Source organism: Rhopalosiphum maidis, chromosome 4, assembly GCF_003676215.2.
Source record: "Rhopalosiphum maidis isolate BTI-1 chromosome 4, ASM367621v3, whole genome shotgun sequence".
NCBI classification, from domain to species: Eukaryota; Metazoa; Arthropoda; class Insecta; order Hemiptera; family Aphididae; genus Rhopalosiphum; species Rhopalosiphum maidis.
Window position 1 is genome coordinate 28,237,224 of NC_040880.1, and position 27,897 is coordinate 28,265,120.

At 26.4% G+C, this 27,897-nt stretch overlaps 1 protein-coding gene across 5 annotated transcripts; it reads left to right on the forward strand.

Annotated features, from left to right (window-relative positions):
• The first annotated feature begins 1,066 nt into the window (after positions 1-1,066).
• LOC113549538 (death domain-associated protein 6-like) lies at positions 1,067-13,616 on the forward strand. 5 transcript variants are annotated; one of them, XM_026950889.1, is made up of 15 exons: positions 1,068-1,432; positions 1,659-1,915; positions 2,692-2,721; positions 3,110-3,340; positions 5,421-5,531; positions 6,385-6,606; positions 7,144-7,230; positions 8,539-8,636; positions 9,622-9,863; positions 9,924-10,093; positions 11,091-12,063; positions 12,213-12,280; positions 12,397-12,599; positions 12,720-12,843; positions 13,386-13,616. In XM_026950889.1, the coding sequence occupies exons 2-15, from the start codon at positions 1,871-1,873 to the stop codon at positions 13,500-13,502; spliced, it is 2,721 nt and encodes a 906-aa protein (XP_026806690.1). In that variant the 5' UTR covers positions 1,068-1,432; positions 1,659-1,870; the 3' UTR covers positions 13,503-13,616. The 5 variants fall into 5 exon arrangements, with proteins under 5 accessions (XP_026806692.1, XP_026806690.1, XP_026806691.1 ...); XM_026950890.1 differs by having other exon boundaries at positions 1,804-1,915; XM_026950891.1 differs by having other exon boundaries at positions 1,067-1,915; positions 12,720-12,813.
• Positions 13,617-27,897: the final 14,281 nt, after the last annotated feature.

Genomic DNA, 27,897 nt, shown 5'->3' on the forward strand with positions numbered 1-27,897 from the left:
CGTTATACTTTTACCTCGTGTTTCATAATAACACTGTATAATTAAGTACTGCTTAATTTTTATCAATTCCTACATAAAAATAACTTAACAACATAAAAAATTTCAAAAAAAATGCAAAATAAAAGATACATTTTTTAAATCTTTGATGTATAAAATTAACTTTGTGCTTGAAAAGCTATGTTTTCGAACATTCAGAAAAAATGCAATTTGCACCAATTCCCTAGTTATGTCAATAACTGTTATTTGTTATATAATATATTAATATTTAATATTATATTACAGTAGGTACACGTATTTTGTCAGGCACCTTTAATTTACAAAAATTAAGTAGAAAAATTATATGGCACTTGAATTGACTTTTATTTCCATAGGTTTTTTATTCGTGGTAATTTTTTCCACCTAGCGACCTACCCCTTTTATAGATTCAGCACATAAAACATAATACTAGTTTGTTACCCATGAACAAATAGGCAGGTTAAAATGTTTTAATAATCTAACTAATCTAAGGACGTGTTTTTATAAAATACGTATAAAAAGAATTCTTTTCATAATTTTAAATTATTTTATATGTCTACGATTTTTACTATTGCACATTTACACTTCATATTCATTATCCTTCTTTCATAGATCTTAATATCTTATAAACAGAATAAACATGACAAAATATTTATTTATTTATAAATGTTTATTTTGTCATGAGAATAAATAATACAGCCGATGATTGACGCAGCGACGCGCGGCGACGGCGTTTTTCTGTAGGTGTAGCCCAAACTAGTCGCAGTACATAGATTCCATTATTGTATTATTATTATTGATTAATAAAATTTCAATTTGTTGTTTTAAAAAAAAAAATATTACAAAAATATTTACTTTTAAATTAATAACGTAAAATCAGTTTTAAAATGCTTTGTGACAACTGTTCATTTGTTGGTTTATTGATAATAATATATAATATATTTTCGGTAATAACTTCAATTACGGGGAGAACCCCTGGTTTTCCGTTATCGGGCCGATACCGCCGCGTCAATCTTACTGGCAATACTGGCATCGACTGTACAACTTATTGTCTATTTGCGGCATGTATTTGGTCATACTATAACGTCCTATGGTGTGTCTACAATGTACACAGCAATATAGACATTATAGTATAATGTTATAAACATTTTTGATTATCCACCGTCCATGACCGTTCGCGGCGGCTGCCGGTTAAGTTGTTTTTCTACTGTAGTACTGCACTAATGCAGTAAATTTGCCGATTTTTCTAACTCGTTAGTTGTGATTACTACGGGATTCAGTGTTTTTGTTTTCTTTGTGAACTGTATTCCAAGTGTGACACGACTGGTCAAGTTTACGTAAAATAAAATTTATGGCGCACAGTGTACACTCATCACGAGCCTTCGCGACCTGTTATCACATTGTACCGACACCAAATGTATATTTTTTTAACTATTATTTTGTTTGATTTAAACTATTTTAAACAGTATTAGTTTTTGATGTTTACTATTTTGCTGTGCCGCTGTTTGATCTGAGGTAGTAGCTAGCCGGTTAGGTCCGTGCTTGATACCTCCTTTGGTAGTAGGCACGCACGCTACACTGACTTGTTGCATTCAACGTTAAGTTGTTATTAATTTTAATATTCAATTGATCAATTATAACAGTTTGAAATTTTTCGAAGTAAGAAGCACTTGTGCAGTTGGCCAGTTTCATGTGTACCCGATTTATATGGATGATCTACCATTCAATTTGATTTGAATTTAATTTGTCCGAGTCTGACTTGTTGATGATTTTATTTTATGTATTAAGGAAAAGTATTTCTTACCGTTTTTAATTGAAGTGAAATTTTCTTGTACGTGCGTCCAACTGTGTTAAAATGTCAGAAATTGAAATCTCATCTGGAATGGACAGTGAACCAGACGTATGTATACTACCTATAAAAAACTAGTGTTTTAAATTTTATTTCTAGTTGCTTGCAAATTATTTTTTTGCTGTTTAAGGTTTGTATTGTATGTAAAATGTCCTGAATTATGTGCTAAGAGTATTTTAGCTTTGATATTATTTATATACGTATTATTAGTGTAGCAAATTGAGCTATTATCAAATTTAAAGGTAAGAATATTATCTTGGCTATCATTAAATAAGCATTAATTAATACTTAAATCTTAGAGAAAGTTATGACTGTTATGAGTATATTAATATTGTTGTATTATTTCACATAGTTATAACTTATTTTAAATTAGCTATAACAGTGTAAGCCTATAAGGTACATTGTATAATATTCTTGCCTTTAAGTAAGTTTGATATGAAGTTATTGATTCTAATATTAAATCTAACAATAATTGATTCTGAACATGTATGCTGTAAGTTTGTGATACTGGCAGGGACGTATTTAGAAATGTCTTATGAGGGGGCTACAAACGAAAATTTCAAATTTGCGTTCTTGAGACGTAGAGTTGTAAAATATCTGATATAATACAAAATAGTATAAAATATGGTGAATGGTGGGGGGGACATAGGCCACACTGGCCCTTCTCTTAAATACGCCCCTGGAGACTGGGACAACATACATGAGTTTGGTGCTCTCTTAAGTTACATTTCAAATTTTTAGTTTTATAATGACAAAAAAATAAAAAAATCATAAGTTTAAAAATACCTAAAATGCTTTTTTTAAACAAAAAATGTTGTTTTTTTCAGATTGATTGTAACATGGATATGTTTCAACAGGTAAATATTTTGATTTAACTATTAATTATACTACAAATAACATTGTCAACAATTGTGCTTGTTAATTATGAATTAATGAATTATAAACTTATATTTAATTGAAAACATTTTTATTTAGATATTATTATATTATTAGTTATTAGAACATTGTACACAAAAACAAAATTATGTTTAATTTAATTAGTAATAATACTCATTTTTACTGATTCTGTTATATTCACATGTAATTATACCTTAAATTCAAACAAGAAATATAAAACCAACTTGTTTGAAAAATATAAAAAGTAAATGTATTTGCTTATGCATGTATTGATTACGGTATTAAAAAAAAATATGTAATTTAAAATCATAATAAAATGCTAAACTGTTTTTATTAATGTTTTTATAGATGATAAATTTATGTCGAAACAATAAAAAGTTTCCTCAGACGTATGTTGAAGATATGAATAAAATGTACAAAAAATGCGATAATAAGCAAAAAAATTCAAAACATTTATGTAGTTTGGTCCTTAAAGGAATAGAATTAATTTCTCCAAAGAATAAAGATTCTTTTCAACATGCTGCAAATGTTTATAATGCATTATTGCAACTAACTAAAAAAGACTGTAATAGTTTACCGGTTAGTATTTTATATTACATTAACAATATGTTTAATTAATTAGAAATGTATAATTAGGGCTCGGATTTATATGTAAATACAAATTTTTACTGTGACTTGATAAATTAATTTAAGTGAGTGATAAATTTGTTTCAAGAGATTTCCAATGAAATTAACCATATTTTATTTTACATATTTTTATATATTTTGTCATAAGTACATGTTTTTACATATTTCTTAATAATTCCATTTTTTTCTACATATTTTGATAATTTGTACATTTATGATTTTTTTTAATAATTATTAATTATGTACGATTGTATTTTTCAATACAAACAATTTCTCAAATTTCCAAAAGTACAAAATAATACCAATTATTGAACTCAATCTACGGTAGATATAACTTACTCCTTCAGACAGTCAAAATGCAATACTGTCCAATAACATCAGTGGAAGCCGAAAGATCATTTAGTCAGTATAAGGCAATTTTACGACCAAATCAAAGATCTTTTGACTTTCAAAATTTTCAAATTGCTGTTATCATAAATTATAATCAAGATAATTAAAATTTTTATTTTTTTAGCTTTTTTATTTCTATTTTATAATTTATAACACCTATTTTTAAATAATTTTACTATTTAAAATATAATTTGTTTCATTAGAAACTCATATGGATATATTATATAATTAAATATTAATAAATAAATCATATTAGTAAAATACATATTTTGATTTTTGCATTATAAAGCATTTAAAGATACTGATGAAAGGAATTCATATACTTCAAAATTTATGTTTTATTTTTTTTTATATTGACACATGGTTGTGTCTTTATTATTACAAATTAGTACAGTGGATTCCGCTTAATGTGGGCATGTTGGGACCAGCTCTGTGTGCCTATAATAAGCAGTTGCCCATAAAAATCAAAATTGGTTAAAAAAAAAAAATATATAATATCAAGAAAAGTCAACAAAATCCCTTTTTGCATCTGAAGTTTACAATTTTACCACTAAGTAGATGTATCTTTTATCAAAATTGTTCGCTTTTTCATGTCAAATTTAGCCTTAGATGCAGTAACGTTGTAACTTTATTTTCAACAATAGAAACTATGAAAAACTAATTTGTGCTATTTTTGGTACAATATTCAGAAAAGGGTTTTAAAATTTAAATGGTAATGCTTTTTATTACTTTCAATAAATACAATTGCATAGATCAGTGGTTGTCAACCTTTTTGGGTCCACGGCTCCATTTCATTTTGAAATAAAATATACGGCTCCCATACGAACATTTAAAATAAACAAATTTACATTATTTATAATAATTTTAATCTAACTTTATTTTTAATGGGATGGCTGTGCTTGTTTTTGTTGCATTATATCATCAAATAAATGTAAATAATAATCGAAATATGCTATTACTCGATATCGCAAACACGGTTATCGACGGCCGATCTGTCTCACACGCGCAATATGTAATATGTATTGGTGCGCATAATTTTTTAGTTTCTATTGCGAACGCGGCTCCCTTGATAATAACCGGCGACGCCTCCGGGAGCCGCGACGCACAGGTTGAAAACCACTGGCATAGATATTACGAAACCCAATTAAATTAATATATGTATGTTCTAACACTATGATAAAATAAAAATTGCCCAAATTACACGGTTTTTTTTTAACTTTGTTAATATACATTTATATTGGGACCATTTTGCCCATATTAACCGGTGCTCACATTAGGCGGAATCCACTGTTTTACATTTTTCGATGAATAGGTATAAATAATTTAATTCAATAATCAACGTTATAGTTGATATATTGTTAAAAAAAATAATTATTTTAAGTCATTTTGGAGTTTTTATATTTTTTATTTTAAAAGTTTAAGTTTTTTTTTTTAATTAATAATTTTATCTATTCAAGATAAACCTGCTGGAGAATTTAGTAGATTTTAGCCTGTTTCTTCTAATTAATTTTACTACTAATTAAGTTGGTATATTTGATAATTTTATATTCAGTTTATATTATCAAACATGCTTAAGTATCTAAAAGATGTATAACTAGATGTTTAACTATGTCAAAAACATAATATCTTGTATACATTTTAGATTGAAGAGTGTATTGCTAGTACTTCAAATGGTAATGACATTACAACTTCTGAATTAGAGAATGGTACAAGTAACAATGAAAATAGTGAAAGCGATAAAATATTCAAAGAAGTAAGATACATATTATTATTTTATTATCGATTTAAGGGAAAGAATTTTTTTTTAAATACAGGGTGTCTCAAAAAGAACGCTTTTTTTTAAATCGGCTGCCATTTTTTTTTTTTATGTCTAGAACATTGTTCTCATCATTTTTTTAATCTACTATCATTCTGGTTTGTTGTGTAATCAGTTTTTGTCAAGTGTTACCCTGGACTAAATATCAATTGAAACACATGTGTAAGTGTGTTTTGGTTTGTAAGACCTTTTACTAATCCAAAAGTAGTGTGAAGACTGTGCAACGACTTTGTATCTTACTTGGGCGGAATATTGCTCCCAATGTGTCATGATATGATGCCTAATAAAAAATTTGAAAAAATCTGGCTTAACTATTGATCTCAAAAACCCTGGTTAGGTTAAGGCGTCCTCGTGAAACTTACCAAAGAGAATTGAGAGGCAGTTATTGTTAATTTTCTCGAACACACCTCGGCTTGTTAACAACCTAGTGAATGACAATCGAATAATATTATTTTTCATCAAACCGTATGTTATACTGAAACTGTACATATCATTTTTTTGTAATTTTTTGAAAAATAAAATATTTTTTTACCTAATTTAAATAAGCATTCTTTTAGGGACATGTTATGTATTTTTTTGTATATATTTATAGGCAAATTATATATAAATTACCATTAATGTTGTGTATTACTATTAAAGTTTATAATAATACATTACAATGCATAATAACAGTTTCAGTGCTACTGTTAACAATATACATTGATCATGATTTAAATTAGAATAATAATTATAAAAGTACTATAATTAACTTTTAATATCTCATTAAATATTTACATTTTGTATGTTTCAGTTAATTAAAAAATGTTATCAAAATATAAATTTTCCAAATTTAAATATTGAAGCAATTGATAAATTGTATAACTCTCTGCCATCTGAATTCCTTAGTTCTAAGTATTTTATTAAGTTATTAAGAGAAGCAAATCAAGTAATTTGGCCTGATAGTGGTATCGGTTTATATACACATTTGGAACACATATATGATCAATTACAGCAATTTAAAACTTCAATGAAGGTAAGATTTATTAATTAACATTTATAGAGGTTAAAATAAACCAATTATAATGTACATGACGGTATTATTATATTAATAGATTCTTTAGACTTTGATATGATTTTATTTTATTTTAATCCTATAGTTCATCTTAATCTTATTATTTACCTTTCATCAAATTATATTTTTATTAATTTCTTATTAACATAATGTATTTTTGACCTTAATCTAATGTTCTTTTTTTTGCTTTAAAAGTCATAAATAATAATTTAAAAGTATTTATTTTTGTTATTTCTGTGGCTATACATTAAAAGTTAGATTATAAGGTAGAAAATATTAGATTTTTATGAATCAAAATAATATTAAGATCATATTGGTTGAAAAACAAAGCTATAAATCTTCCCCGAGTTCCAAATTATTAAAATATAATTTATATTGAAAATGATCCAGTTATTTTTAAGTCTATTGATGACAAAGAAATAATCATTCATTTTTAAATAATATAAAAATATATTTATTTACATAATATAAATTAGTTTAATTTAATCATTTTTGTAGGTTCAAGATAGCAGAATGTTTGGTGACAATGAAGAAATGAGCAGAAAGAAATCAATACAGCTAAAAAAACTAAAAACTGCATTGAAGGTGATAATTTTATTGTAGATTCATCCAACTTATAAATAATAGATTATAAATAGATTTTTATTTTAAATTCTGAGTGGAGAGATGAATGTATATATTTTATAATGATTTGCTTTTTTTTGTATTGGATGAGTTGTCGATAAAATACTTAAATTTGAACTCTGATAGTGCATTTGGATTTTATCTTGGATTTAGTTAGTACTTTAGAGAGGACAAAATTCAAAATTCCCAGTATTTTTTGATAATCAGGAAAATTAAACAAAACCATATTTTAACTATACTTAATTTGGTATGAGATCAAACCTCGGTGGCCAACTTGTGCAAATGTGCATAGTTTTACTGCACAACAGGCATATAGAAATAGAAAGTTGACAAACATGTGTTGTCTGACTGATAAAAACTGGTGGCCGCCGAAGTCTAATCTCATTTCTGTAAACAATTAAAAGTATATATGCATATATATATTTTTTTTATTTGAAGTTAGAATTTTAATGAAATTTGTTAAAATATCAAAAAATTGCAAACTATTTTGTAGTTAAAAATTCATAAAAACTTTTCTATTTGTATCTAAGTTTAGGAAATATAATACAAGATTCTTTATAAATAGTTTATACTGCATCCATAAAATTTAAAAAAATTACATAGTTAATACAAGTATATAATTTTTTATAGACATTTTAAGTTCAAATTTGGATAAAATAATTTATTTAAACCAGACGTTCTCAAACTTTTAAGGCCAGGCCTCCCTGCTTTGGTAAACTCCAGACGTGAACCCTCACACTTAGAGAACCTCTGATTTAAACAATAAATAATGATGATGTTAAATATTTGTTATAATTTACAAACATTATTCTTTTATTATTTTTATGTATATTACATAATTATGAATTTTACTATACACAATAAAATTTTTGATTTATTTTAATATAATATCTATGTATATTTTGAATCTATCTTTGCTGTTTTTTAGTATTTACTGAAAGATAAAATTAAATTTTGAGTTGTATATATTTGTATAATACAGTATAATGTATATTATTAGAATAATTAAATACTACATTATACAAGAAAAAATTATATCAACCTAATACTAAAAGTAAAATAAATAATTTTAATAGCTATATAAAAATAAAAATAACATAATGAAATATACTTGTGGTATTATGGGCTGACTGATTGTTTCCAATCAGAATCATTTTTTGTGTACAATGATATGTCATTGAATTCAAATTTAATATTCCCAAAATAGTGATAATTTGACATCTTTTGTATAGCCAAGCGGTAACCATTTGCCTATTTTTATGTGTTTAGGTTATCCGAAAGAAAATTAAAATGCTGGATGAAGAAGAAATGGATATAAATAATGATGATGAATTTAGTTCTGATTCCGCGTATTTATTAAAAGACAAGTAAGTTATTACTATATATTGAATAAGCAAGTCTTATTTTATTCCTTTATACATTAAAAAAACTAAAAAAGATATAAATAGTAGCTAAAAATGAAATCATATACAGGTTGATTATTTTATAATAAAACGCTCATTATTTCAAAAAGCATTCATGTTTTTGAAAATATTTTTTTACATAGTTTCAAGTTGTTAAAAAAAACAATGTTTTTATTAAAAAATTATTTTTTAAATATTTTTTATCGTTATATATTTTTTAAGTTTTTTACTTTTTTGAATGACAACAGAGTTTTAATTTCATATTTCACAGCAGAATTATTTTCTGAGTATTTTGATACATAAAAATCAAATTTAGGGCGTTTAGTTTATGAGTTATTATACGTATTTAAATCATAGACAAGTGGAGTAGTGGACAAACATTTTATGGGGTAACCCCATACTACTCCACTTCTCTTGTCTACACTTTAAATACGTATAACTCATAAACTACTCTCCCTAAATTTGATTTTTATGTATCAAAATACTCAGAAAGTTATTCTGCTGTGGAATATGAAATTAAAACTATGTTGTCATTCAAAAAAGTAAAAAACTTAAAAAAAGATAACGATAAAAAATATAATTTTTTAATAAAAACATTGTTATTTTAATAACTTGAAACTATGTAAACTTATGTTTTCAAAAATATGAATACTTTTTGAAATAATGAGTGTTATGTGATAAAAGAATCCTTCTGTATATCATAATAAATTTAAAAAGTGAAATATATCAAATTCAAATGCATTAGTTATTTTTCAATGAATTATTAAATTTTTATTAATTATATTTATTAGTATTGTTTCAAATTTTAATTGTACAAATTTAGAAGTCCTGTTTTAATAACTTAACTCACATAGTAGCACTGACTTTTCTTAGGTTTGCAGAACTAAAAAAAAGTTACTCGTTATTTGTCTTTTTGTTGTATTTTTATTTTATTTTATTTTAAATATAGATATGAAAAAAGGATTGTTGAAATTTATAAACGAATGTGCAAACTAAATAATGAACCAGACTTTTTAGAAGAACCTATATTGCGTTTTAAAGCAACAAATGACAGCTTGGTTAATAAAACCATTGAGAAATGGTATAATATTAATAAAACATTTCCAGATTATTTTGAAATATATACATTATTAAAATGCTTACAAGAAAAAAAAAATTTAAAATGGACTGAAACTGAATTGAAAAATATTTGTAAGTGAAATTATAATAAAATGCTCAAAAATATTTAAAAATGTTTTGTATTTATTTTAGCACAAGATGCGTTTCTTAAGCTTGGGAAACAATTAAAGCTTCAAAGACTGAATGATTATTTTGGTCGTCTGGCAAATGCTAATATGATGAAAGATCCAGCAGAAGAAAATGAAGACCTTAGAAAGAAACTTGATGAAAGTAACAAAAAGTTACATGCAGATTTGAACATGGTAAAGTTGTTTAGTTTAAGAGTAGTATAAATCAAGTTCTTGTTAATAGAGAAATAGAATAACACAATTTGAGTTTAATAATTATTTTTTTGATAGATATTTGATGTTAGATTGACTTATATAGGGCAATTCTTTGATAACTTACCAGTAAACTGTATAGTGGACCAATATTTTGATAGTTACACCTTTTAATCTCTATTCCGCTTATTTAAACTTAAAGTACATGCTTAAAATTTGATTTTTATTTTGTATTGTAATGTTCTCTTTTTACCAGTGCTATTGTTTGACCTTTGATATGTTTTCTATCAATAAAGGATATATTTATATTTTAATGTTAAAAATCAGGGTTACCTATTTAAGTAAAGTATTCAATATTCATTTATTACATTATATGGTGATTGATAATATAAAATGATAAAGGCAGATACTATAATGAATATAAGGACTATTGATTTGGGTATACACTATACATATCACAGCGCTGGCATACTACGACTGTAGGTGTTGTTTATTATTGGCTGTGCTGATCTTTTAGGAATCTCCTCTTCTGTCGGTTTTTTGTTTGTGTTACAAGTATGTTTAAGTGATTAATATATATCATAGAAAATGCAGGAAAACCTTAAGTTAGCAGTTGGTCCTGCTTGTCAATTCTCACATTGAAGTATTCCAAAAGATATTCTGCTTTGGAAAAAAGGATTAAAAATATATTTTGTAAATAAAAAAAATTGTCCTGTATTCTTATTAAATTTTGTTGAATGATATATTTTAAGGAACCATGACTTGTCCAAGTTTTATTTTATAGTTATGATTGAAATGTTCAATTATAAAATCACCAAATGACTTGTTATAGTGGTAAAAAATCTTATGTGTTAAAAATATTTTCTTTCAATATGCATCAACTTTTTATTTTTTATTCTTCAGCTTAATTATTTAATTGATCAACATTTATGTATAGTTTATTGTATGTGGGTCTTAATTATATATTTTTATTTTTTAGTTGACCAAAAAGTATGAAAATAAACAAAATTATGCAGAAGAAACAGAAGGGTCTAATCTTAATGATACAGAATGTGAATATAGTTCAGAAAATGAATATACTGATGACGATAGAAAATTAAATAAAAAGGCTCAACCCCTATTAATGAAACGGAAAAGGGTATCAGAATCAGAATTAGAATCAGAATCAGAATCAGAATCGGAATCAGAATCAGAACATGATAAACGACCAAAAAAGAGTCTGAAAACTTTATACATGGAGTCATTTAATTTAGCGCCAAGTGGTGTTACTTCAAAAACAATACAAAATGAGATAAATGAAGAAATTGTTACTGAAAAAGTTCCTAGTCAAATGACAGTTATAGACAATATTGATAATACGATAAATAAAAACATTAGTATTGATATAGTAAAAGATTCTGAAAAAATACCAAAAAATACTAATGTTATTATGTCAAATAGTGAAACAAATAATGTTAACAGAGAAGCTTCTTCCAACAAAACAACTATAATTGATAATGTTGATGATTTAACAAATAAAAAAAATAAAATCTATATTAAAAAGGTTTCTGAAGATGTTTTGAAAATAGTTGATGCTAATACCGATGAAAGTAATAATTTAGTCACAGAACGATCTCTTGCGGATACTGATGCAGATGGAATCCTTGTGATTGATGAAGCTATTAAAGTTAAGAATGGAACAGTTACCAAAGAACCATTGGAAAATAAAATTAGAGAAGTAGATAGTGAAGAAAGTGCTATGAATCATAGTACTATATCTATTGATAGTGAAGTTAAAAGTCCAATTGAAGGAATTGAGCCTGAAGTAATAATAAACGAATTGCACAAAGATAAAGATTCTTCAAAAGATGTAATTGAGATCAATGAACTTGATTCAGATTTAGAAATAACTTGTGAAACACCTAAAGTCCCTGTTCAAAATAAGAAGTCACTACAAAATATTATAGAATCTTGTAAGTTTTATTTACATATTATTAATGTAAGAGGAGGTCCACATAACATGTTTTACATATTTGTAAAATTATATTTACAAATATTCATGATTTGGCTGGCATCCTCTTAGATTTTTTACTTTGAATACATTTTTATAATTTGTTTTCAGTGAACTTTGATAAGCAGTATTCATGGAAGAATAATTCAAAGAATGTTAATTCTTCACCATCTCCTCGTGTATGTGCAAGTTAAATTTTTTTTTAATAATATATAAACAATTAATTATATTTAATAACATATTTTTAAAAATAATTATCATTAAACTTATAAGATATTTTGTTGTTGTTACAAAGACTTCACATCAAAATCCAAATAATTCAAACCAGAATTTGAACCAAAATTTTGTCAATTGTTGGATTATAAACAATGTACGACCTTCCAGACCAAATAGCACAAACAATGTACGACCTTCTAGACCAAATAGCACAAACAATGTACGACCTTCTAGACCAAATAGCACATACAATGCGCCTAATATCAAAAATAATAATAGATAGTAAGATAATTTTGTTTAATTAATTATATCAAATAAATATAATTTTCACATAAAAAAATATCATAAATTATTATGAATAAGTCTTAACTATTGTTTATTTGATTTGTGACCAATGACTAGTCAAAGGATGCAGTCAACTTCTATTCAAAATAATGTACAAACCGCAAGACAATTCACTCAACGTATTTCAAATACAGTTCAACAACAAAGAAATGTAATGAATAATCAATCAGTATTACGAGAAGTAATTAGTATTTTATATATATTATATACTTTATATTTTATAATAAAATACACAATAAAAATAAATAATTTTACTTATTTAATGAGTAAACATACATTTAAATTAGACAAAGTTTAGTACAAGCCATCAACACAATCTACCATTTTATATTATTACACACATAGTATTTTATAACCTATTCTTTACTCAATTTCTACAAGTTAAGTTGATGGTTAAGTTTTCATTTTTTGCATTTATTCTAAGCAAATAATTTTAAATAAAACAAATTAAACATTTTTTCCTGTACCCCAGGTTGGGAACTGCTGTTTTATTGATATTATTCAAGAAATATGTTAGTCATAACACAATCTATTTAGAAATTATTATTAGAGATAATTATTAAATACAAAATATTTTAGATTTAAAAAAATATTATAATAGTATATTTAGTTAGGAACACTTTCTTCATTTACCATAGATACTTTTTAATTTTAATAAAACAATAACTGATAGTATATTTTAAATGTGGATATGTATTTTATTGTATTTGATTTATTTTATAGCAAGTAACAACCATGACTACAACAACTACAGTTCGACAAATAGTTCAGAAGAATCAAGTCCGCCGTCCCACTATAACTAATAATGGTAAAAAACCTGAACTTATAGAACTTGATTAGTGTTTAATGATATAAATATAATCTTTATGATATATTATAATATTTTTATTTTCAATGTTAGTTCTCAAAAAAAAAAATACTGTACTACCAGATTGTTCCAAAATGTTATTTAAACTAAATGTAATATTTTAAATTGTATTAATACAAATTATTGAATTTAATGAAGAGGCTATATATAAATATATATATTAGTCTTAATATCAGAATATTCTTTGTGATTGTAAGTTTTTTAAACTAAGATCTTATTAAATAATTATCTTATACAAATTGTTTTCCTTTTATTTATTTGAATAATAATAAAAATTATTTGATGTTGTGTATAACATTATGTATATAATATGTAAATATATTGTTAAAAAATATATGTTTTTAAAAACAAGAGAGTCATTTTGAATTTTGAAACTTCTTAGTAATCAGTGAAATTTTATTTTGTTTTTTTCACTCTGCTCATCTAAATTTGAAATATTTAAAACTAATTAAATTCCTGTTAGAAATTTGGTTTTTATACATAAAAACTCTCAGAAAAATATTCTGATTCTTTATCAAATCAAAAATGTATGTTTTCAGTGTTAAAAGAATCAACTAGTATATATTTATTATAATCATTAGTTTATAATTTTATTGAATAAAATTGTTTTCTCAAATATTAATTTTTAGAATGTCACTCATTAATCCTAAATCCTGAATCATGGTCTTACAAGAAACAAGTTGAAACAATAACGATAATTCAGTCAATTGTAACTTATTATTTTTTATTTGAGTAAAAGATATTCCTAATTTTTGGCTATCTATGTTAGTGGATAATACAGAATAATATGTTTGTGATTATTTTAGCAAAATGATTATAAATACAAATATACTAACAGGTTTATTGTATATATAAAGGGGATTTACTTAAATATTTAACTAATATTATATGAAAATTATAGAAAAAAAACACGGATATATGAATAGAATTTAACTAATCAAAAGGTCGTGTTGGCAGCCGCATCTAAAATGTGGTTGGACTGTTGGAGTGGCGGATGAATATGAAGGCTGTAATGTAGTAAGCCTGTTGAATTTAGTATTGAATTATAAAATTTTTTTTGAAAGGGCACGTATGTGGTAATATTGTAGTATTATTATCATATTTCATTATATAAACCAACTTACCGACTACTATGTAAAAATGATAAATTTTCCAACTAAAATGAACCAGATAAGTATCCTAAGTGAGGGAGTGTAATACCTCCCCTCCACACTTAGTATATCCGGCCCTGGGTATTTGTGTGATATCTTACCGGCACTGGAAATTATGATAACGCTACTGCAGCACGTACATTTCACCAGTCCCACCCATTTCAAATTTTCCAAATTTGTCTACACTAATATTTAGCACATGATTTGCATGAATTTGTACGGCCGTATAAAAGCGAAAAGCAATTGTTCCACTTCCAATTAAAGTAATTTTTATTATTATTCCGAATAGGTACCTCATTATTTCTGACTTCCGAATGTATAGCAGCATCAGGTCATCAGGATAATGCTGAAAAATCGTTATATTTACTCTAAAGACGATATCAGCTCGATTTCAGACTAGTATATAGCCATTTAGGATAGGTATCACACTATCACAGATCTCTAGTATACATATATATATATAAACTTATGAGATTTACGAAAAAATAACAGTTTTAAAATGCTCATTAACTCGCTTCGTAATTGAAAAATCAATGAAATCATCCGCGGCAATTCGAATAGTAATTTTACTTTTAAATTTTATGATATGTCAATTCACTCTACTTTTAAAAATAACATAACAAAACGGATTATCTTGAACGTAAAATTTGCCATATTATTATGTTGTACGTTGTAAGACGGAGTAGACAATATGTATCACGAGGGTTCATTTCCAATACCTATATTAGGTATATTAGGTATTCTACATGTGCTCAGCGTATGTAGGTATAAGGTAACTCCGGAGTCGACGTATTCGGGTTGACAGGATAACTTTGGTCAGGTTATATTTCGTATCAGATTGCGTGTAGTGTAGAAGTGTCATCTGCAGATTAAAATCCCGTCTTCGACCAGTTGATTAAATCTGATCGTTTTCTGGCGGATTTTGCTTACCAGCCGGCCTTTTGGTGTTGACGCGACAGGTAACTGAGGTAACGCGCGTTTATACTTGTAGTTTACAGTGGCAGCTACTGAGCTACATTATGGCTGTAATGTGAAGTGCGAAGTTGTTACAGAATTTTTAAAGTTGTTTCATTTGTTTATGGGATATTTCCTGTGAAGAATACAGTGACCAGTGATCGAAATGTCAGAACTTGAGCACTTGAATTCTTAAAGGAAAAATTAAAAATAGGGCGCATACTTATTGGCTCTCGAAATAAAAAAGGACAATAATTTTTATATGAATTGCCTCCCGAAGTCCCGACTATATACAACTATACAAGTCGCCTCCGGACGTACCCTACATTTTATCGTAAACGAAAAGAGTTTAATACTAGTTGCCTCCTATAATGTACAGCCGTACAGGTAATAAATGTATGTGGTTCAAATATCGTGTATCGACATAAGTTTGTAATTTTGAAATCAGAGAATTCAATTTTTTCTCCTCATTTTTGACAAGGATAGTCAAGTACCCAGTCTGCGACTCCCCAAATGACGCTAAGTACTGTTACAATACCATTGTTTCTATTTATTGTTAAATATTTTAAAATGTATATGTTTTAATGTCCTTTGATTATTATTGCATTAAAATACAATTCTTATAAAAAAAAATTGGTTTTTTTTTTTAAAGCATCTTATTATAACTTCATATTTTAATTTGTTTAACGTCAAAATTTGGACTTCTTTGCTATTATGTATTACAATTACAGTGCCATCAAACCGCGCAGTAGTTCTAAACACCTTAACCGATAAGGTGATAACTGATATTGTATATTTAGTTGCATCATACCTACCTACGGCGCAGTCAGGTTTTTCAATCGGCCAAGTTTTACCAATGACTATAATATATAATATTATATACCATACTAGACATTACATAATAAAATATGGTCTTACATGTACCGGTGGTTGCCTAACTCTTAAATTGTACGGATCCTTAACCAATATATAATAATATATTTTAAGTTGATTGTACTAGCAGTATCCAGTTTGGGGAGACTTTGAAACTGAGTTTCCCCATAAAGTATGTCATAAAAGCTACTGATGAATAATTAAAATGAAAAATATATAATAACAAAATTATGTTTTGTATCTTAATAGAAAAATGCCTGTTTTTTTTTTTTTTTTATTATTATTATAATTAATCATTACAGCGAACCACGCAATGTATAATTAGTTTCTTTGACGGGTTTTGGGGGTTTTAAAGATAACGACACCGGTGGGCGAGTCGAGTGAAACTGCTGTCATAACATGTAATGTCACGGCTGGGTGTTGCGAAGAGGGCCGGGGGGTGTATTAGCCACCGTTTGTAGACAATATTCAAACCGGGTTCAATATATTGTACGCCGCCGGCTGCCGCACCGCGCATCCATCACTCGTCGGTCGTCGCGCCACTGTACGCATTGCGGTGCATCTTTAGTTTCTACTCCGCACCCTGTATTATAATATTAGTTACATCATATAATATAAGTTTAGATTTTAGTCTCCCCGGCAATATTTACCCCGCCGCCACTGCTAGTATACACTTCTAATGATTAGCAAAACCTGTTTCCGTTGCTATATAAACTAGGTACTGCTTAGAAGTACTAAGCCATATAAAAGAAAGACTCGTAAAACTTGTCCATAACTTTTCTATTCCGATTATAATATATTTTCTAATAAGAGTTCCAGTTCCTCGGGTCACGGTTAGTTTGGTGTGTGTTTACCCAAGTCTCCTTCATAACTTTCAACTAAAGGATATGCTTTCTCTATAGGGACTTTTAGAGCTACGACTTTCACTCCAATATTGACATCACAAAAGCCGTAAATTATCTCCAAAAAACTCAGACCGATATTGTCGAATTAGAGTTATCGAAATCTAGGGAAGGCCAATTTTTCAAATTACGAACTTTAAATTAAACTATCCTTTTTTTCTAAATTGATAGTTTTTTTTTTTAACGGAAAACTCGTTGTTTCGTGAGGATCGTTGTCCGCCTTCTAGAATAGAGTTGATCAGTTAGATTTATTAGTTAGAAAGTGACACTAATAATTTTTTCACCAACTTTTATTTAAAGTGATAAACGTGATATATGAACGTAACCATTTTGCATAGAATATTATTGTTCGTGGGCTGTAACCAGCGTACGACTCGTTGTTTATAAATCAAAAAAGTTATCTGAACTTTTCGCAAAAATAAAAATCGTTGGGTTTACGAGTCATGCCGAGTACGGTTAAAATAGTTTACGGACAAAATAAACCTTTTTTTCCCCACAAACTCGTGTTGTCTACGCTATCATAAATGTACCATATAGACAATTTTTTATATTTTTTTATTTAAAGGTAAAATATTTAAGATAATTGCTCTATTATTTAATCAATTTTAAAGGCGAAACGCAAGAGAGATTATATTTTAAGGTTCTTCATAGGTTTTTATTGATATTTTAGTTTTAAAGTGAGTTATAAACTTATAACTATGTAAAATATTGCGATTTTAAAATATTCATAACTCGCTTTAAATAACTATCGTACTAAGCCCCGTTTCACTGCCAAGTGTATGGCATCAGCAATGCATTTTTTGATTTACATTGTTAAAGTTCATACGCGTCGTCAGCATGATGTGCTTACAGCTTTTTAGCTTTAATTCGGTTTCATAATATATGATTTATAACTTATAAGCTTATAAATAAGTAACATAAAAAGATATATTTTACGTGTATTACGATATAACAAACAAATGGTGTCTTAAACGTATAGGTATTATGATTTTTTACTATACGATGTCACCTTCAGTAATATGGACATTACTATGGTACAATTTATATTTATTTTAGATTTATCAGTACAATTATTGTTAAGCCAGTAAACAGTAAAAAACTACCACATGTGTAGGTAGGTAACTACCTCAATTATGACAATGTCTATTTTCACTACATGCGTACATAGTTTAAATTTCCATGTGGCGTGTATCTATCATATTATATTGTAACAATAATATTTTTAATTTTAATTCTGAAGAAAATCACTGTAAAAAGTGTCTTATTTACTATCTACTGGAAGATTTTTTAATGGTCATCGTGTTAATCGTGTATTTTCTACTGAAATAGAGGTGAATAAAACGGGGATTACAAAATGGTATACCTACTAGCTATAATTAAGATAAATGTTATTTCAGTTATTCAGAATTATTAATATACATTGTAAATTTTTACTTATAAATAAATTAAAATAAGAAATAGCTAATAATAAATCTACTATTTAGAGATTATGAATGTGTAATAAATCGTTATAAATATTAAAATAATAAATGTAAAAGGAAATAAATAATAGTATAAATATATTAAACGTAAAAATAAGTCATAAAATAGTTTAAAAACCAGTCAGTTTAGATAAAAAAAAAGTTATAATTAAAAAGTACTCTCCTTAATGTAGATACCTATAAAACTAGAAAGTATAAAATACATAGAAAATCAATATCTTTTTTAAAAAAATAAGACAATGGTGAAATAATTCAAAAGGTTCATTACAAGCAATTTTTTTTTTATATAATTTCTTCAAATGCAAAACAAATAAGTAACATTAGGTTATTTTTAAAAATTGTAAAATATTATATTACACGACTTTCCTGAAAATTTGAATTATATGATTTAATATACATTTAATGTAATATCTAAAAATTTAATTTATACTGGTGGTCTGGTCGATAATGAATCTAAGATCAATAATAATAAAAAAAACGTTATGAAATTTATTAAGCGTACTATTTCAAAATCTGTCAACCCGTGAATTTAACTTCTAATGTAAATGATAAACGGACGCAAATAAATATAAGAAAATACTTTTGTTATGGAAACGAAATAAAAGTAACGATTGAAATAACTATGAACTAGACTTTTTTAGGTCAAAATGCACTTAATGTTTTGCTCGTGAGAGTTAAGTCTGATGATGATGATGATGATGACCTTATTTCTACAAACATTAATAACTATATTACGTTATATTTTGTTGAAATGTTGAGATTTTTAAATAATAATGAAATTTTCATTAAAAATGAATTCATAGAAATATAAATTGTGCTCTAAAATACTGCAATAAACTTTATAATGCTGTGAAAACGATCACGCAAATTTCCACCCCCGCCTTTTTTTTAAATGTTTTTCTGGGTTTCTATAATTATTTATATGGTTCCAATATTATTATTATAAGCTAGATATTTTGTTTGCCATCAAAGGAATTTAACATGACACAAATTCCTCATAAATATAATATTATTTTACTGGTATAGTGGTATGTCATATGAATATATTTTTTTAGTTCGCTTCCTCTCCTCTAATAACCCCCTACATCCGCAACTGTTACATAATAGTATAGATTGATTTTAGTATTACAGTAATAATTAGGTTTTGAATATTTAAAAAATTGTAGTTGCAAAGAAAGGAAAACATACTTTGTTAACATTTTGTTTTAATGTAAACATTATATATATTCGTATTGTATGTTTAGTTTAATAATTTTTCATGTATAATTATTAATTGTATGTACTGATTACTGACAACTGTAAAATCACTAAAATATAAATCCCATACCATTATTATTTATTAACACATCAATGTTTATAAAATAATGAAAATGCTGACAATAATTAAACAGAATACATAAAGTAAAATCGATTAGAGGTAACTACTATAATTTTGGTTTATAATATTTTACTATTATTATTATAATTATGAATCGTACCTATTGCCTATTGGCTACCTTATTGTAGATAATTATTGGTAAGTAATTGAGTTTTGAATAAATGATAGATAAAATAGTAACATATTTTTCATCAAAATATAATATATTGCCTATCTATATTTTGTTGTAAATTCAAAATAAATTCAATATTTTATATCCATTATAGTTATTATAATAAACTCACACAAAAAGCATGAATGAATTTTTATTTATCCATCTTGTAGTAAAATCAATAAAATCTCTAAATTAATTTTAAATACATATACCAATAGTGTGTTATACAGTGACGTTTATATATGAATTATTTTTTACTATTTGCCAATTATATTTTTTAAGGGGCTGACGGAGAAGGTTATAATAACGACATAGCATGTTTTAATTTCTAAGAAAGCCTGCAATTTCAGTATTAGCCATATTATGTGCCCATATGTCACTGGTATTGCTATTCTTACAATAATGTTGATATTGATTTTCGAAGTTATCATAGTTAGGTATAAATGCTATTATACATTAAACATTTAAACTCATATGATGTATTTAATATATATGTACAATATAAGTACATGTTTGTGTATACAGGTTATATAATGCAGTACACAGTTTATCGTATATTTATCGTTATACATATGAAGTATAAACACGAAATGATGAAATGTAAAAGAATGAAAATATCATGAATAATTTTATTTTACAAAATTGAATCATATAAAAAATTGTAAATTATCTATGTATTATATAAAAGGCAATAGGCATATATGAGTGGTTTTTGTTTAGAATCTAGAATAAAGTAAATAATTTATTGATGAATATGATATTATAATTTTATTTTCCATATTTAAATACAAAGAGATTTCCAAATCGTAAATTTGGTTCACATTTGTAAACATTTGTTTTCCACGATATAATAAATCGTAGTTTTTATTATTACCGTGAAATGGATACAAATGTCTAATACGTTTAAGGCTTAACCTCTATAATTACTTTATCAAGTTTAACGTCTTTTATTAAAAAAACCTCTCCAATTAATGTTTAAGTTACTTGGAATTAATAATAATTTGATTACAAAATGGTATTAGAAAATATTTATCATTTCAACATCGATTTTGAATTTACGCGTGCTCATAGAAGGTCAATGCTCGAGGTTGATTGTGCTATCAGGGAATGATCATTAAACGTATTCGCTAAAATTTGTATTCTGTGCAAGTATTAGATGAGCGCTAAACTATCGAGTATATTGAGTAAGCAAAACACGCTGCAACACATGCAATAGGGTTGCCATTTTACCTTGATGTGTGCACAAATAATAATCATCAAAAACGACGTATCGTTTAAATATATTTTATTATTATTATTGTACAAAAACGTTATGTTTGTTAAATACACAGATTATGAAATGGCAAATGTGTATTAAGTGAAGAACAAAAAATTATCACTAAAATAGTATTAAAAATTTCATGAACATTGTACAAGCAACTATTGCGGTAATATTCATCTTCAAGAAAAAAGTAGTTATACTCGTAAATAGGGCTGCTAGGATCTATATTATTATAAAAATAACAATTTAAAAACAAGTATTCGATTTTTAATAATTTCAAGAGAGTTTTACATTCATAAACTATTAAAGCTTTGGTAAATCAAACGTTAAATGGGTAATTATAATAACAACACGATAAAAACATTAAATATCAATAAAAAAAAAATGAAATATTGAAATTTTATTTTAACAGAACTTTGAATATTGTGATTATTAATTTGTCCGGGAAAATGTTATGATATAAAAATATTTCGATGGTAGGTGGTATAGATGCATATTTGTTGCTAACTATAATAAATAAATTCTTTACGTTTGAAATCAATGTAAATATAAAAGTATATAATAATATATTATATTGTATAGGATGAAACTTATATTTTCAAATAAATTGGTGCATAATATTAATTTTTCTTAAAACTTTAAAGTTGAAAGTATGGAACGCACGCTCAACATATATCTAATTAAACGAGTATTTAATGGACATTAAATTGTATTGACATTAAGTGCGCAAAATGTTTTTGTTTGCTTGTCGGAAAATATTTATCGTCGAGGATACGTTTGCGGTTTACGTATTTATCATTACTTTTGGTGCCAAGAGTGTTTAATAACAAAGAAAAAAAATCGACAAACGCGCTTACCAAAAGATTTGTTCGTACGACTGAATTAATTTTGTTCTTAAAACCGTCGAAAAACAATCTGTGCGTGGCTTGCTTAGCCGAAGTCCAATTATAGGTGCACAAATGTAATACGAGAGTAATAATAATAAGTGTCGTGACTGCTTGCTATATAGACGGCCGAAAGCCAACTAAATACCTGGTCGAAAGTGTTCTACAATAATCACGCCGGGTGGTCCTTAAAATTAATCACTCCAGACGCTCTCGCACTCGACATTTGTGCTTATCACAATATTATTCATTATTATTGTTGTAATTTAAGTGTTAATTCGTTACGTAGCCCGCGCGTAGAGAAATAGGTACACAATAACGTATGGATGGTCGTTACGGAAGAATAAAAGAACAATAACAGCATTTTTGAATACGGTATTATACGTCTGTACCGTTTTGCTGCTATAATCTAACTATATAAAAAAAAAAATAGTAATACATCGATATGGGATTTAATTCGATGTACACTGCGGTTGTGTGGTTTTTTCGGGTTTTCATATTTAACAATAATATTAATATTAAAAAACAAAAAGCTGTTACAATACAGAATCAACTGAAAACAACGTCGAATTCATTGTAATACGGTAAAATATACCGTTTTGGAATATAATATAATATGACATTTTTATACCGACAACGGGTTTTATTGCAATATGATGGATTGGGCAATGCTACTGGGCACGATAATACCTACATCATCCGATAAACGATATGATTCCGCACTATTTTAGAACCCTGAAAATGATGGTCTTAACACTGATATAGTACCTATAGGATTCTTTGAAGGGAGGAGGGGCATAGTAAATGAAAATTAGCTATCGAATAACTTTTTTTTTGGTATAAACTATTGAAGTATTATATTAAATGTATAATATTATAAACTTCATACAATGTATGAATACATAATAGATGTATCATGTATATTGTATACATAAGTGGTAGTTACTATTGTATGTTATACATACGTGAAACGATAAATTGCAATAATAATTTTTATTTTGTTATTTAAAATGATTATTTTGCTTAAAACTGTCGTATATATTTTAAGTTTATAGGCTTAGAGTGATAATTGATGCATTGAATAATACAATTTAGTTTATAAAATATTATTTATAGGTACTTCACTGAGTATTTGGAATTTTTTATAAGACTTCTTTTCTTTGCTAGGATATCCGTTGTAATTGACTCCGCCGATTTTTCAGTGGTTCTGTGGTTAACTGTAAAGATAATATGTGTAGACACTTATATTATTTAAAAAACTATTAACATTTTTGAAAATTTTTTTTTGTATAATTTGTCTAAAATAAACTTTTTACTACTAATTTTCAAGTTTTTTACTTTTTTGAATTATACGTTTTTAACTTCATATTCCAAAGGAAAATATTTTCCAAAGTATTTTGACGCATAAAAATAAAATGTCAAAAGAGTATTTAATTAATAATAATTAGTATTTAAAGTTTTGATGAGCGAATTGGAGATCACCACTATAACTTCGTTTATCTAACTTAAAATAATATGTATAATAGCTCGTCATTCGAAATTCGATTTTTGTACATTTAAAAAAATATTTATATTTATATTTTGTTTTTTTTTTCATACTCTGAAATATTCTTAAAAATATTCTACTTTTGAATGTGAAATTTTAAATGTGGTGCTATTCAAAATAAAAAACAATTTAGTGGCTTTGTGCGGTGCGACCGTACACTCAACTACGGGAACGCTTTGAGTGTATGTATCGGCCGGTGTTGCTAGCTCCCGGATGGGTGACCACCCGGGATTTTAGTGACAAATCCTTGCCACACATATAAAAAACGTGTTTTAACCTACCGTTCCTCTCCCCTACGAATGAATAAAAAAAACCATCCAATGGCTTTTGTTGCCGCGGATTAATTAATAAAAAAAAAAAAAAAAACAATTTAAAAACGATAACAATAAAATAAAATATAGTAGCAATATAATTTTTTTTTCAAAAATAGTTTTATAGAATAACGAAATTGATTTCGAAAATCGTGAATAGTCATTTGAGATGATGAGTGTTCTTTGATAAATTGATCACTCTGTATTCATAAAAACAGTGCGTTTAAACGACTGGCTGTTACTATGTTTTTTCGTAATATTTAATTTGATATAGCGTATCAGTGTATTATAAATAGTAATATAAAAAATATTATTTGTTCTATGATAAGTTATCACCTCAATAGGTTAGAACTACCTATTAGACTACCCCCAGAGCTAGAACACCGTAAGTCTGAAATATTGGCATATTGTCTGACAAACATAATATTGGTAATATTTTAAATATTTAAATAGCTAAAATACCGTAAATTATTGAAAAAATGATGGATACTATTAATAAAGGTAAATACGCCGTAATAAGTCTTATTGAAGATACGGAATTTTATCTTAGTTTGTAGTACAAATATGACAAATTATAATTTCCGGAGGTTTTTTTAGCAACCCTGATCTGGTTTGTTTCCAATATTGTTAGTATTTTTGACAGAATTTTTAAACTTGTTTTTTAAATTTACTTTTGTTAATAATAGTTAATTATAAAAAAAATAATAACATGCTTTTAACTACCATATTTTACGACGTATCAAATAAACTTATATTATTTCAAAAATTGTTATTTACAGAATTATTGCTTATGCAGTATGCGCCAACTACCAATGGCTTACATCAATACTAAGAATCAACGTAAAAAGTTAGGTATGAGTGTTATTTATTAATTTTACCATACTTATTATTATTTTATTGCATTCGTCAGGTAAAATTATATGGACATTGTATATCAAATTAAAATAATTTGATTTTAAGAAAATGCAAAATATAAAATACGTTTTTGCCTAAATCGTTCTCTAGTAAGTTATGTAATTTTACTTAAAGAGGACAGAATAGGTATAAGGTAAAACAATCATCGTAATTTGTATGACGATAATAACGAAATTTCATCAAGCCATAAATTAATAATTAATATTATCTCTATATAATTGTGATAATGATATTTTGTTTTTAAATCTTAGGTAATCTAGTAGTGATCTAGTTGCCAATTTAGTCATGTTTGCTCAATATTGTAAGTACGTATAATTTTTATAAAAATTTTGTTTTTGATACACTGTTCTAATTCTTTAACACTCAAAATGGTTTAATTAATTGTATACACATACAGAATGTTATTTCTATACGGGAAATTAGGTAAATTAGTTATTCACATATTACATAATCATTATAAATCTAACTATCTATAGGCCCATAAATCAATGCCCACATTTATTTTAGTTTTTTTTTCTACTTTGACAGCGTTTAGTGTTTAGTCACATATACCTTCTTCCTAATATTCTCTACTATTGTCACACATAAAATAAAAATAAAATACCGTGTTATTATAAATATGTATATCTATAGTGACTAGTGTTATATTATTATGGTTAATGGTTGATTCAATAGCATGCACGTAGGTCGATTTACGCCGATTATCGTAAATAATAAAATTATAGGTACAACATCCTGTTGTACCGCAAAATAGGTAAAATGGGCATACTATTATACTTAGTGGTTGTACTAAAGAATTCCTCCAAATATATATTATTATACAATGGTGCGACGTACCTACTTGTGTATATAACAAAATGAGAATGTTAAATCCATATACCTATATTATATATATATATATCACAACATTAAGCTTGGTTTTCTTATGGGATGTAAACTAAGATTTAATATTGTTAAGAAAAAATGACTAGCTAGTATAGAGTTATACAATAAATCAATTATTATTAGTGCAAATAAAATAAATGTTTTAAATAATCGTCGTAAAAAAATAAAAATAAAAATCTTATCTATGAAAAAAGCTCAATAAACAAATCAAAATAACTAATTTTTTTAAATTATTTTATTTTATCATCATATTTAATATTATACACTAATGCGTATAATATTAAAATTAATGTAGGTATAATAACTATAAATATAAATATAATATTTTTCTTTTATCCGCCTAATTCAATTATATGTCATTTTCTTGGTTCCGTTTAAGGCGGTTAATGGAGATTTTTACTGTAGGTATAAATAATATACATATATGTATGTATTTATAAACCAATCAACAATAATTGAATAAACACTTTGCTGCAGAGGCGTATCCATGATTTTTTTATAGGGGGGAGGCCTAAATAATTTTAGCTTGAGACGAGTTATTGAAGATCAAAAACAACAAAACAAAATACTGATAACATATGACCGTTGATTTGCTATTAATGTATTTACTATTTTAAATAATTCAAATTTGTAAGACAATTTCCATACAAAAAATTAAATATTTCAAAACAATATAAATTGATCAATGGGAGGGCTATATCCCCTTTAGACCCCTCCCCTGGCTACACCATTGCTTGGCTGATAATTTATACTGTTGATCACATTAAAAATATATATGAAACAGTATTTGGTGAATTCCAGTCCTATTGAACCGATCGTGTGTAATATGAGTTCAATATTTTTAGGCCGTTTTTGGTTTTGAAACTTCGGAGAATACTGCATTAGGTTCTCCATATACCGGGTTCAGCTTGGCGTAGAAGTGTTTTGCTTTGTAAAATAAATACATAAAAAGCTTTTTCATGTTTAATATTTGAACGTGAAATTAGCTTCCGACACTATTTATCCATTATATGCCTTTGATCTGCGTCTCATCACATTAAATCATGTTGGCGGTATATTCACTGCAGTAGCTGCAATGAGCCGTTCGAAAATTTGTCGTGTAATCGACGAAACCTCTTTCCCCTATTACGTACTGTTGATTGTTCATACAACCTTTTGTGTTATAGATACATTAAAACCGATCGAATTCGTTGATAAAAATGCTGTTAATATTAATAATAATGTATGTTAATATTCAATAGACGATTTACAACTTTTCATAAAATCGTCCAAGTTGCCCAACTACACTATTAAGTTTAAAATGTATGTTATACATTTATACTAATTTATAGTTAAGTTCACTACTTGATAAGTGATAAATGTAAAAAAGGTACAAATCACTTACGTTTTGTCGGAAATTTATTCATAAGTAAATGTGTGATTGCGAGTCTATATGATTCGTTATATTTTTTATATGTTTATAACAAAACGTCATTGATAATCATATACCTAGTTGCCTATATATATGTATATATATAATTTCAATACTAATATTTATAGTGATATATTAATATTTATTATTATAAAATATAAACTAAATAGTTTAAAGAGTAAACCCAGTATGCTATTTTATTGCCGTGTTAGCCAATCGTTAGCAGAGTCCTAAAATGTATAAACATAAATACATAATCAA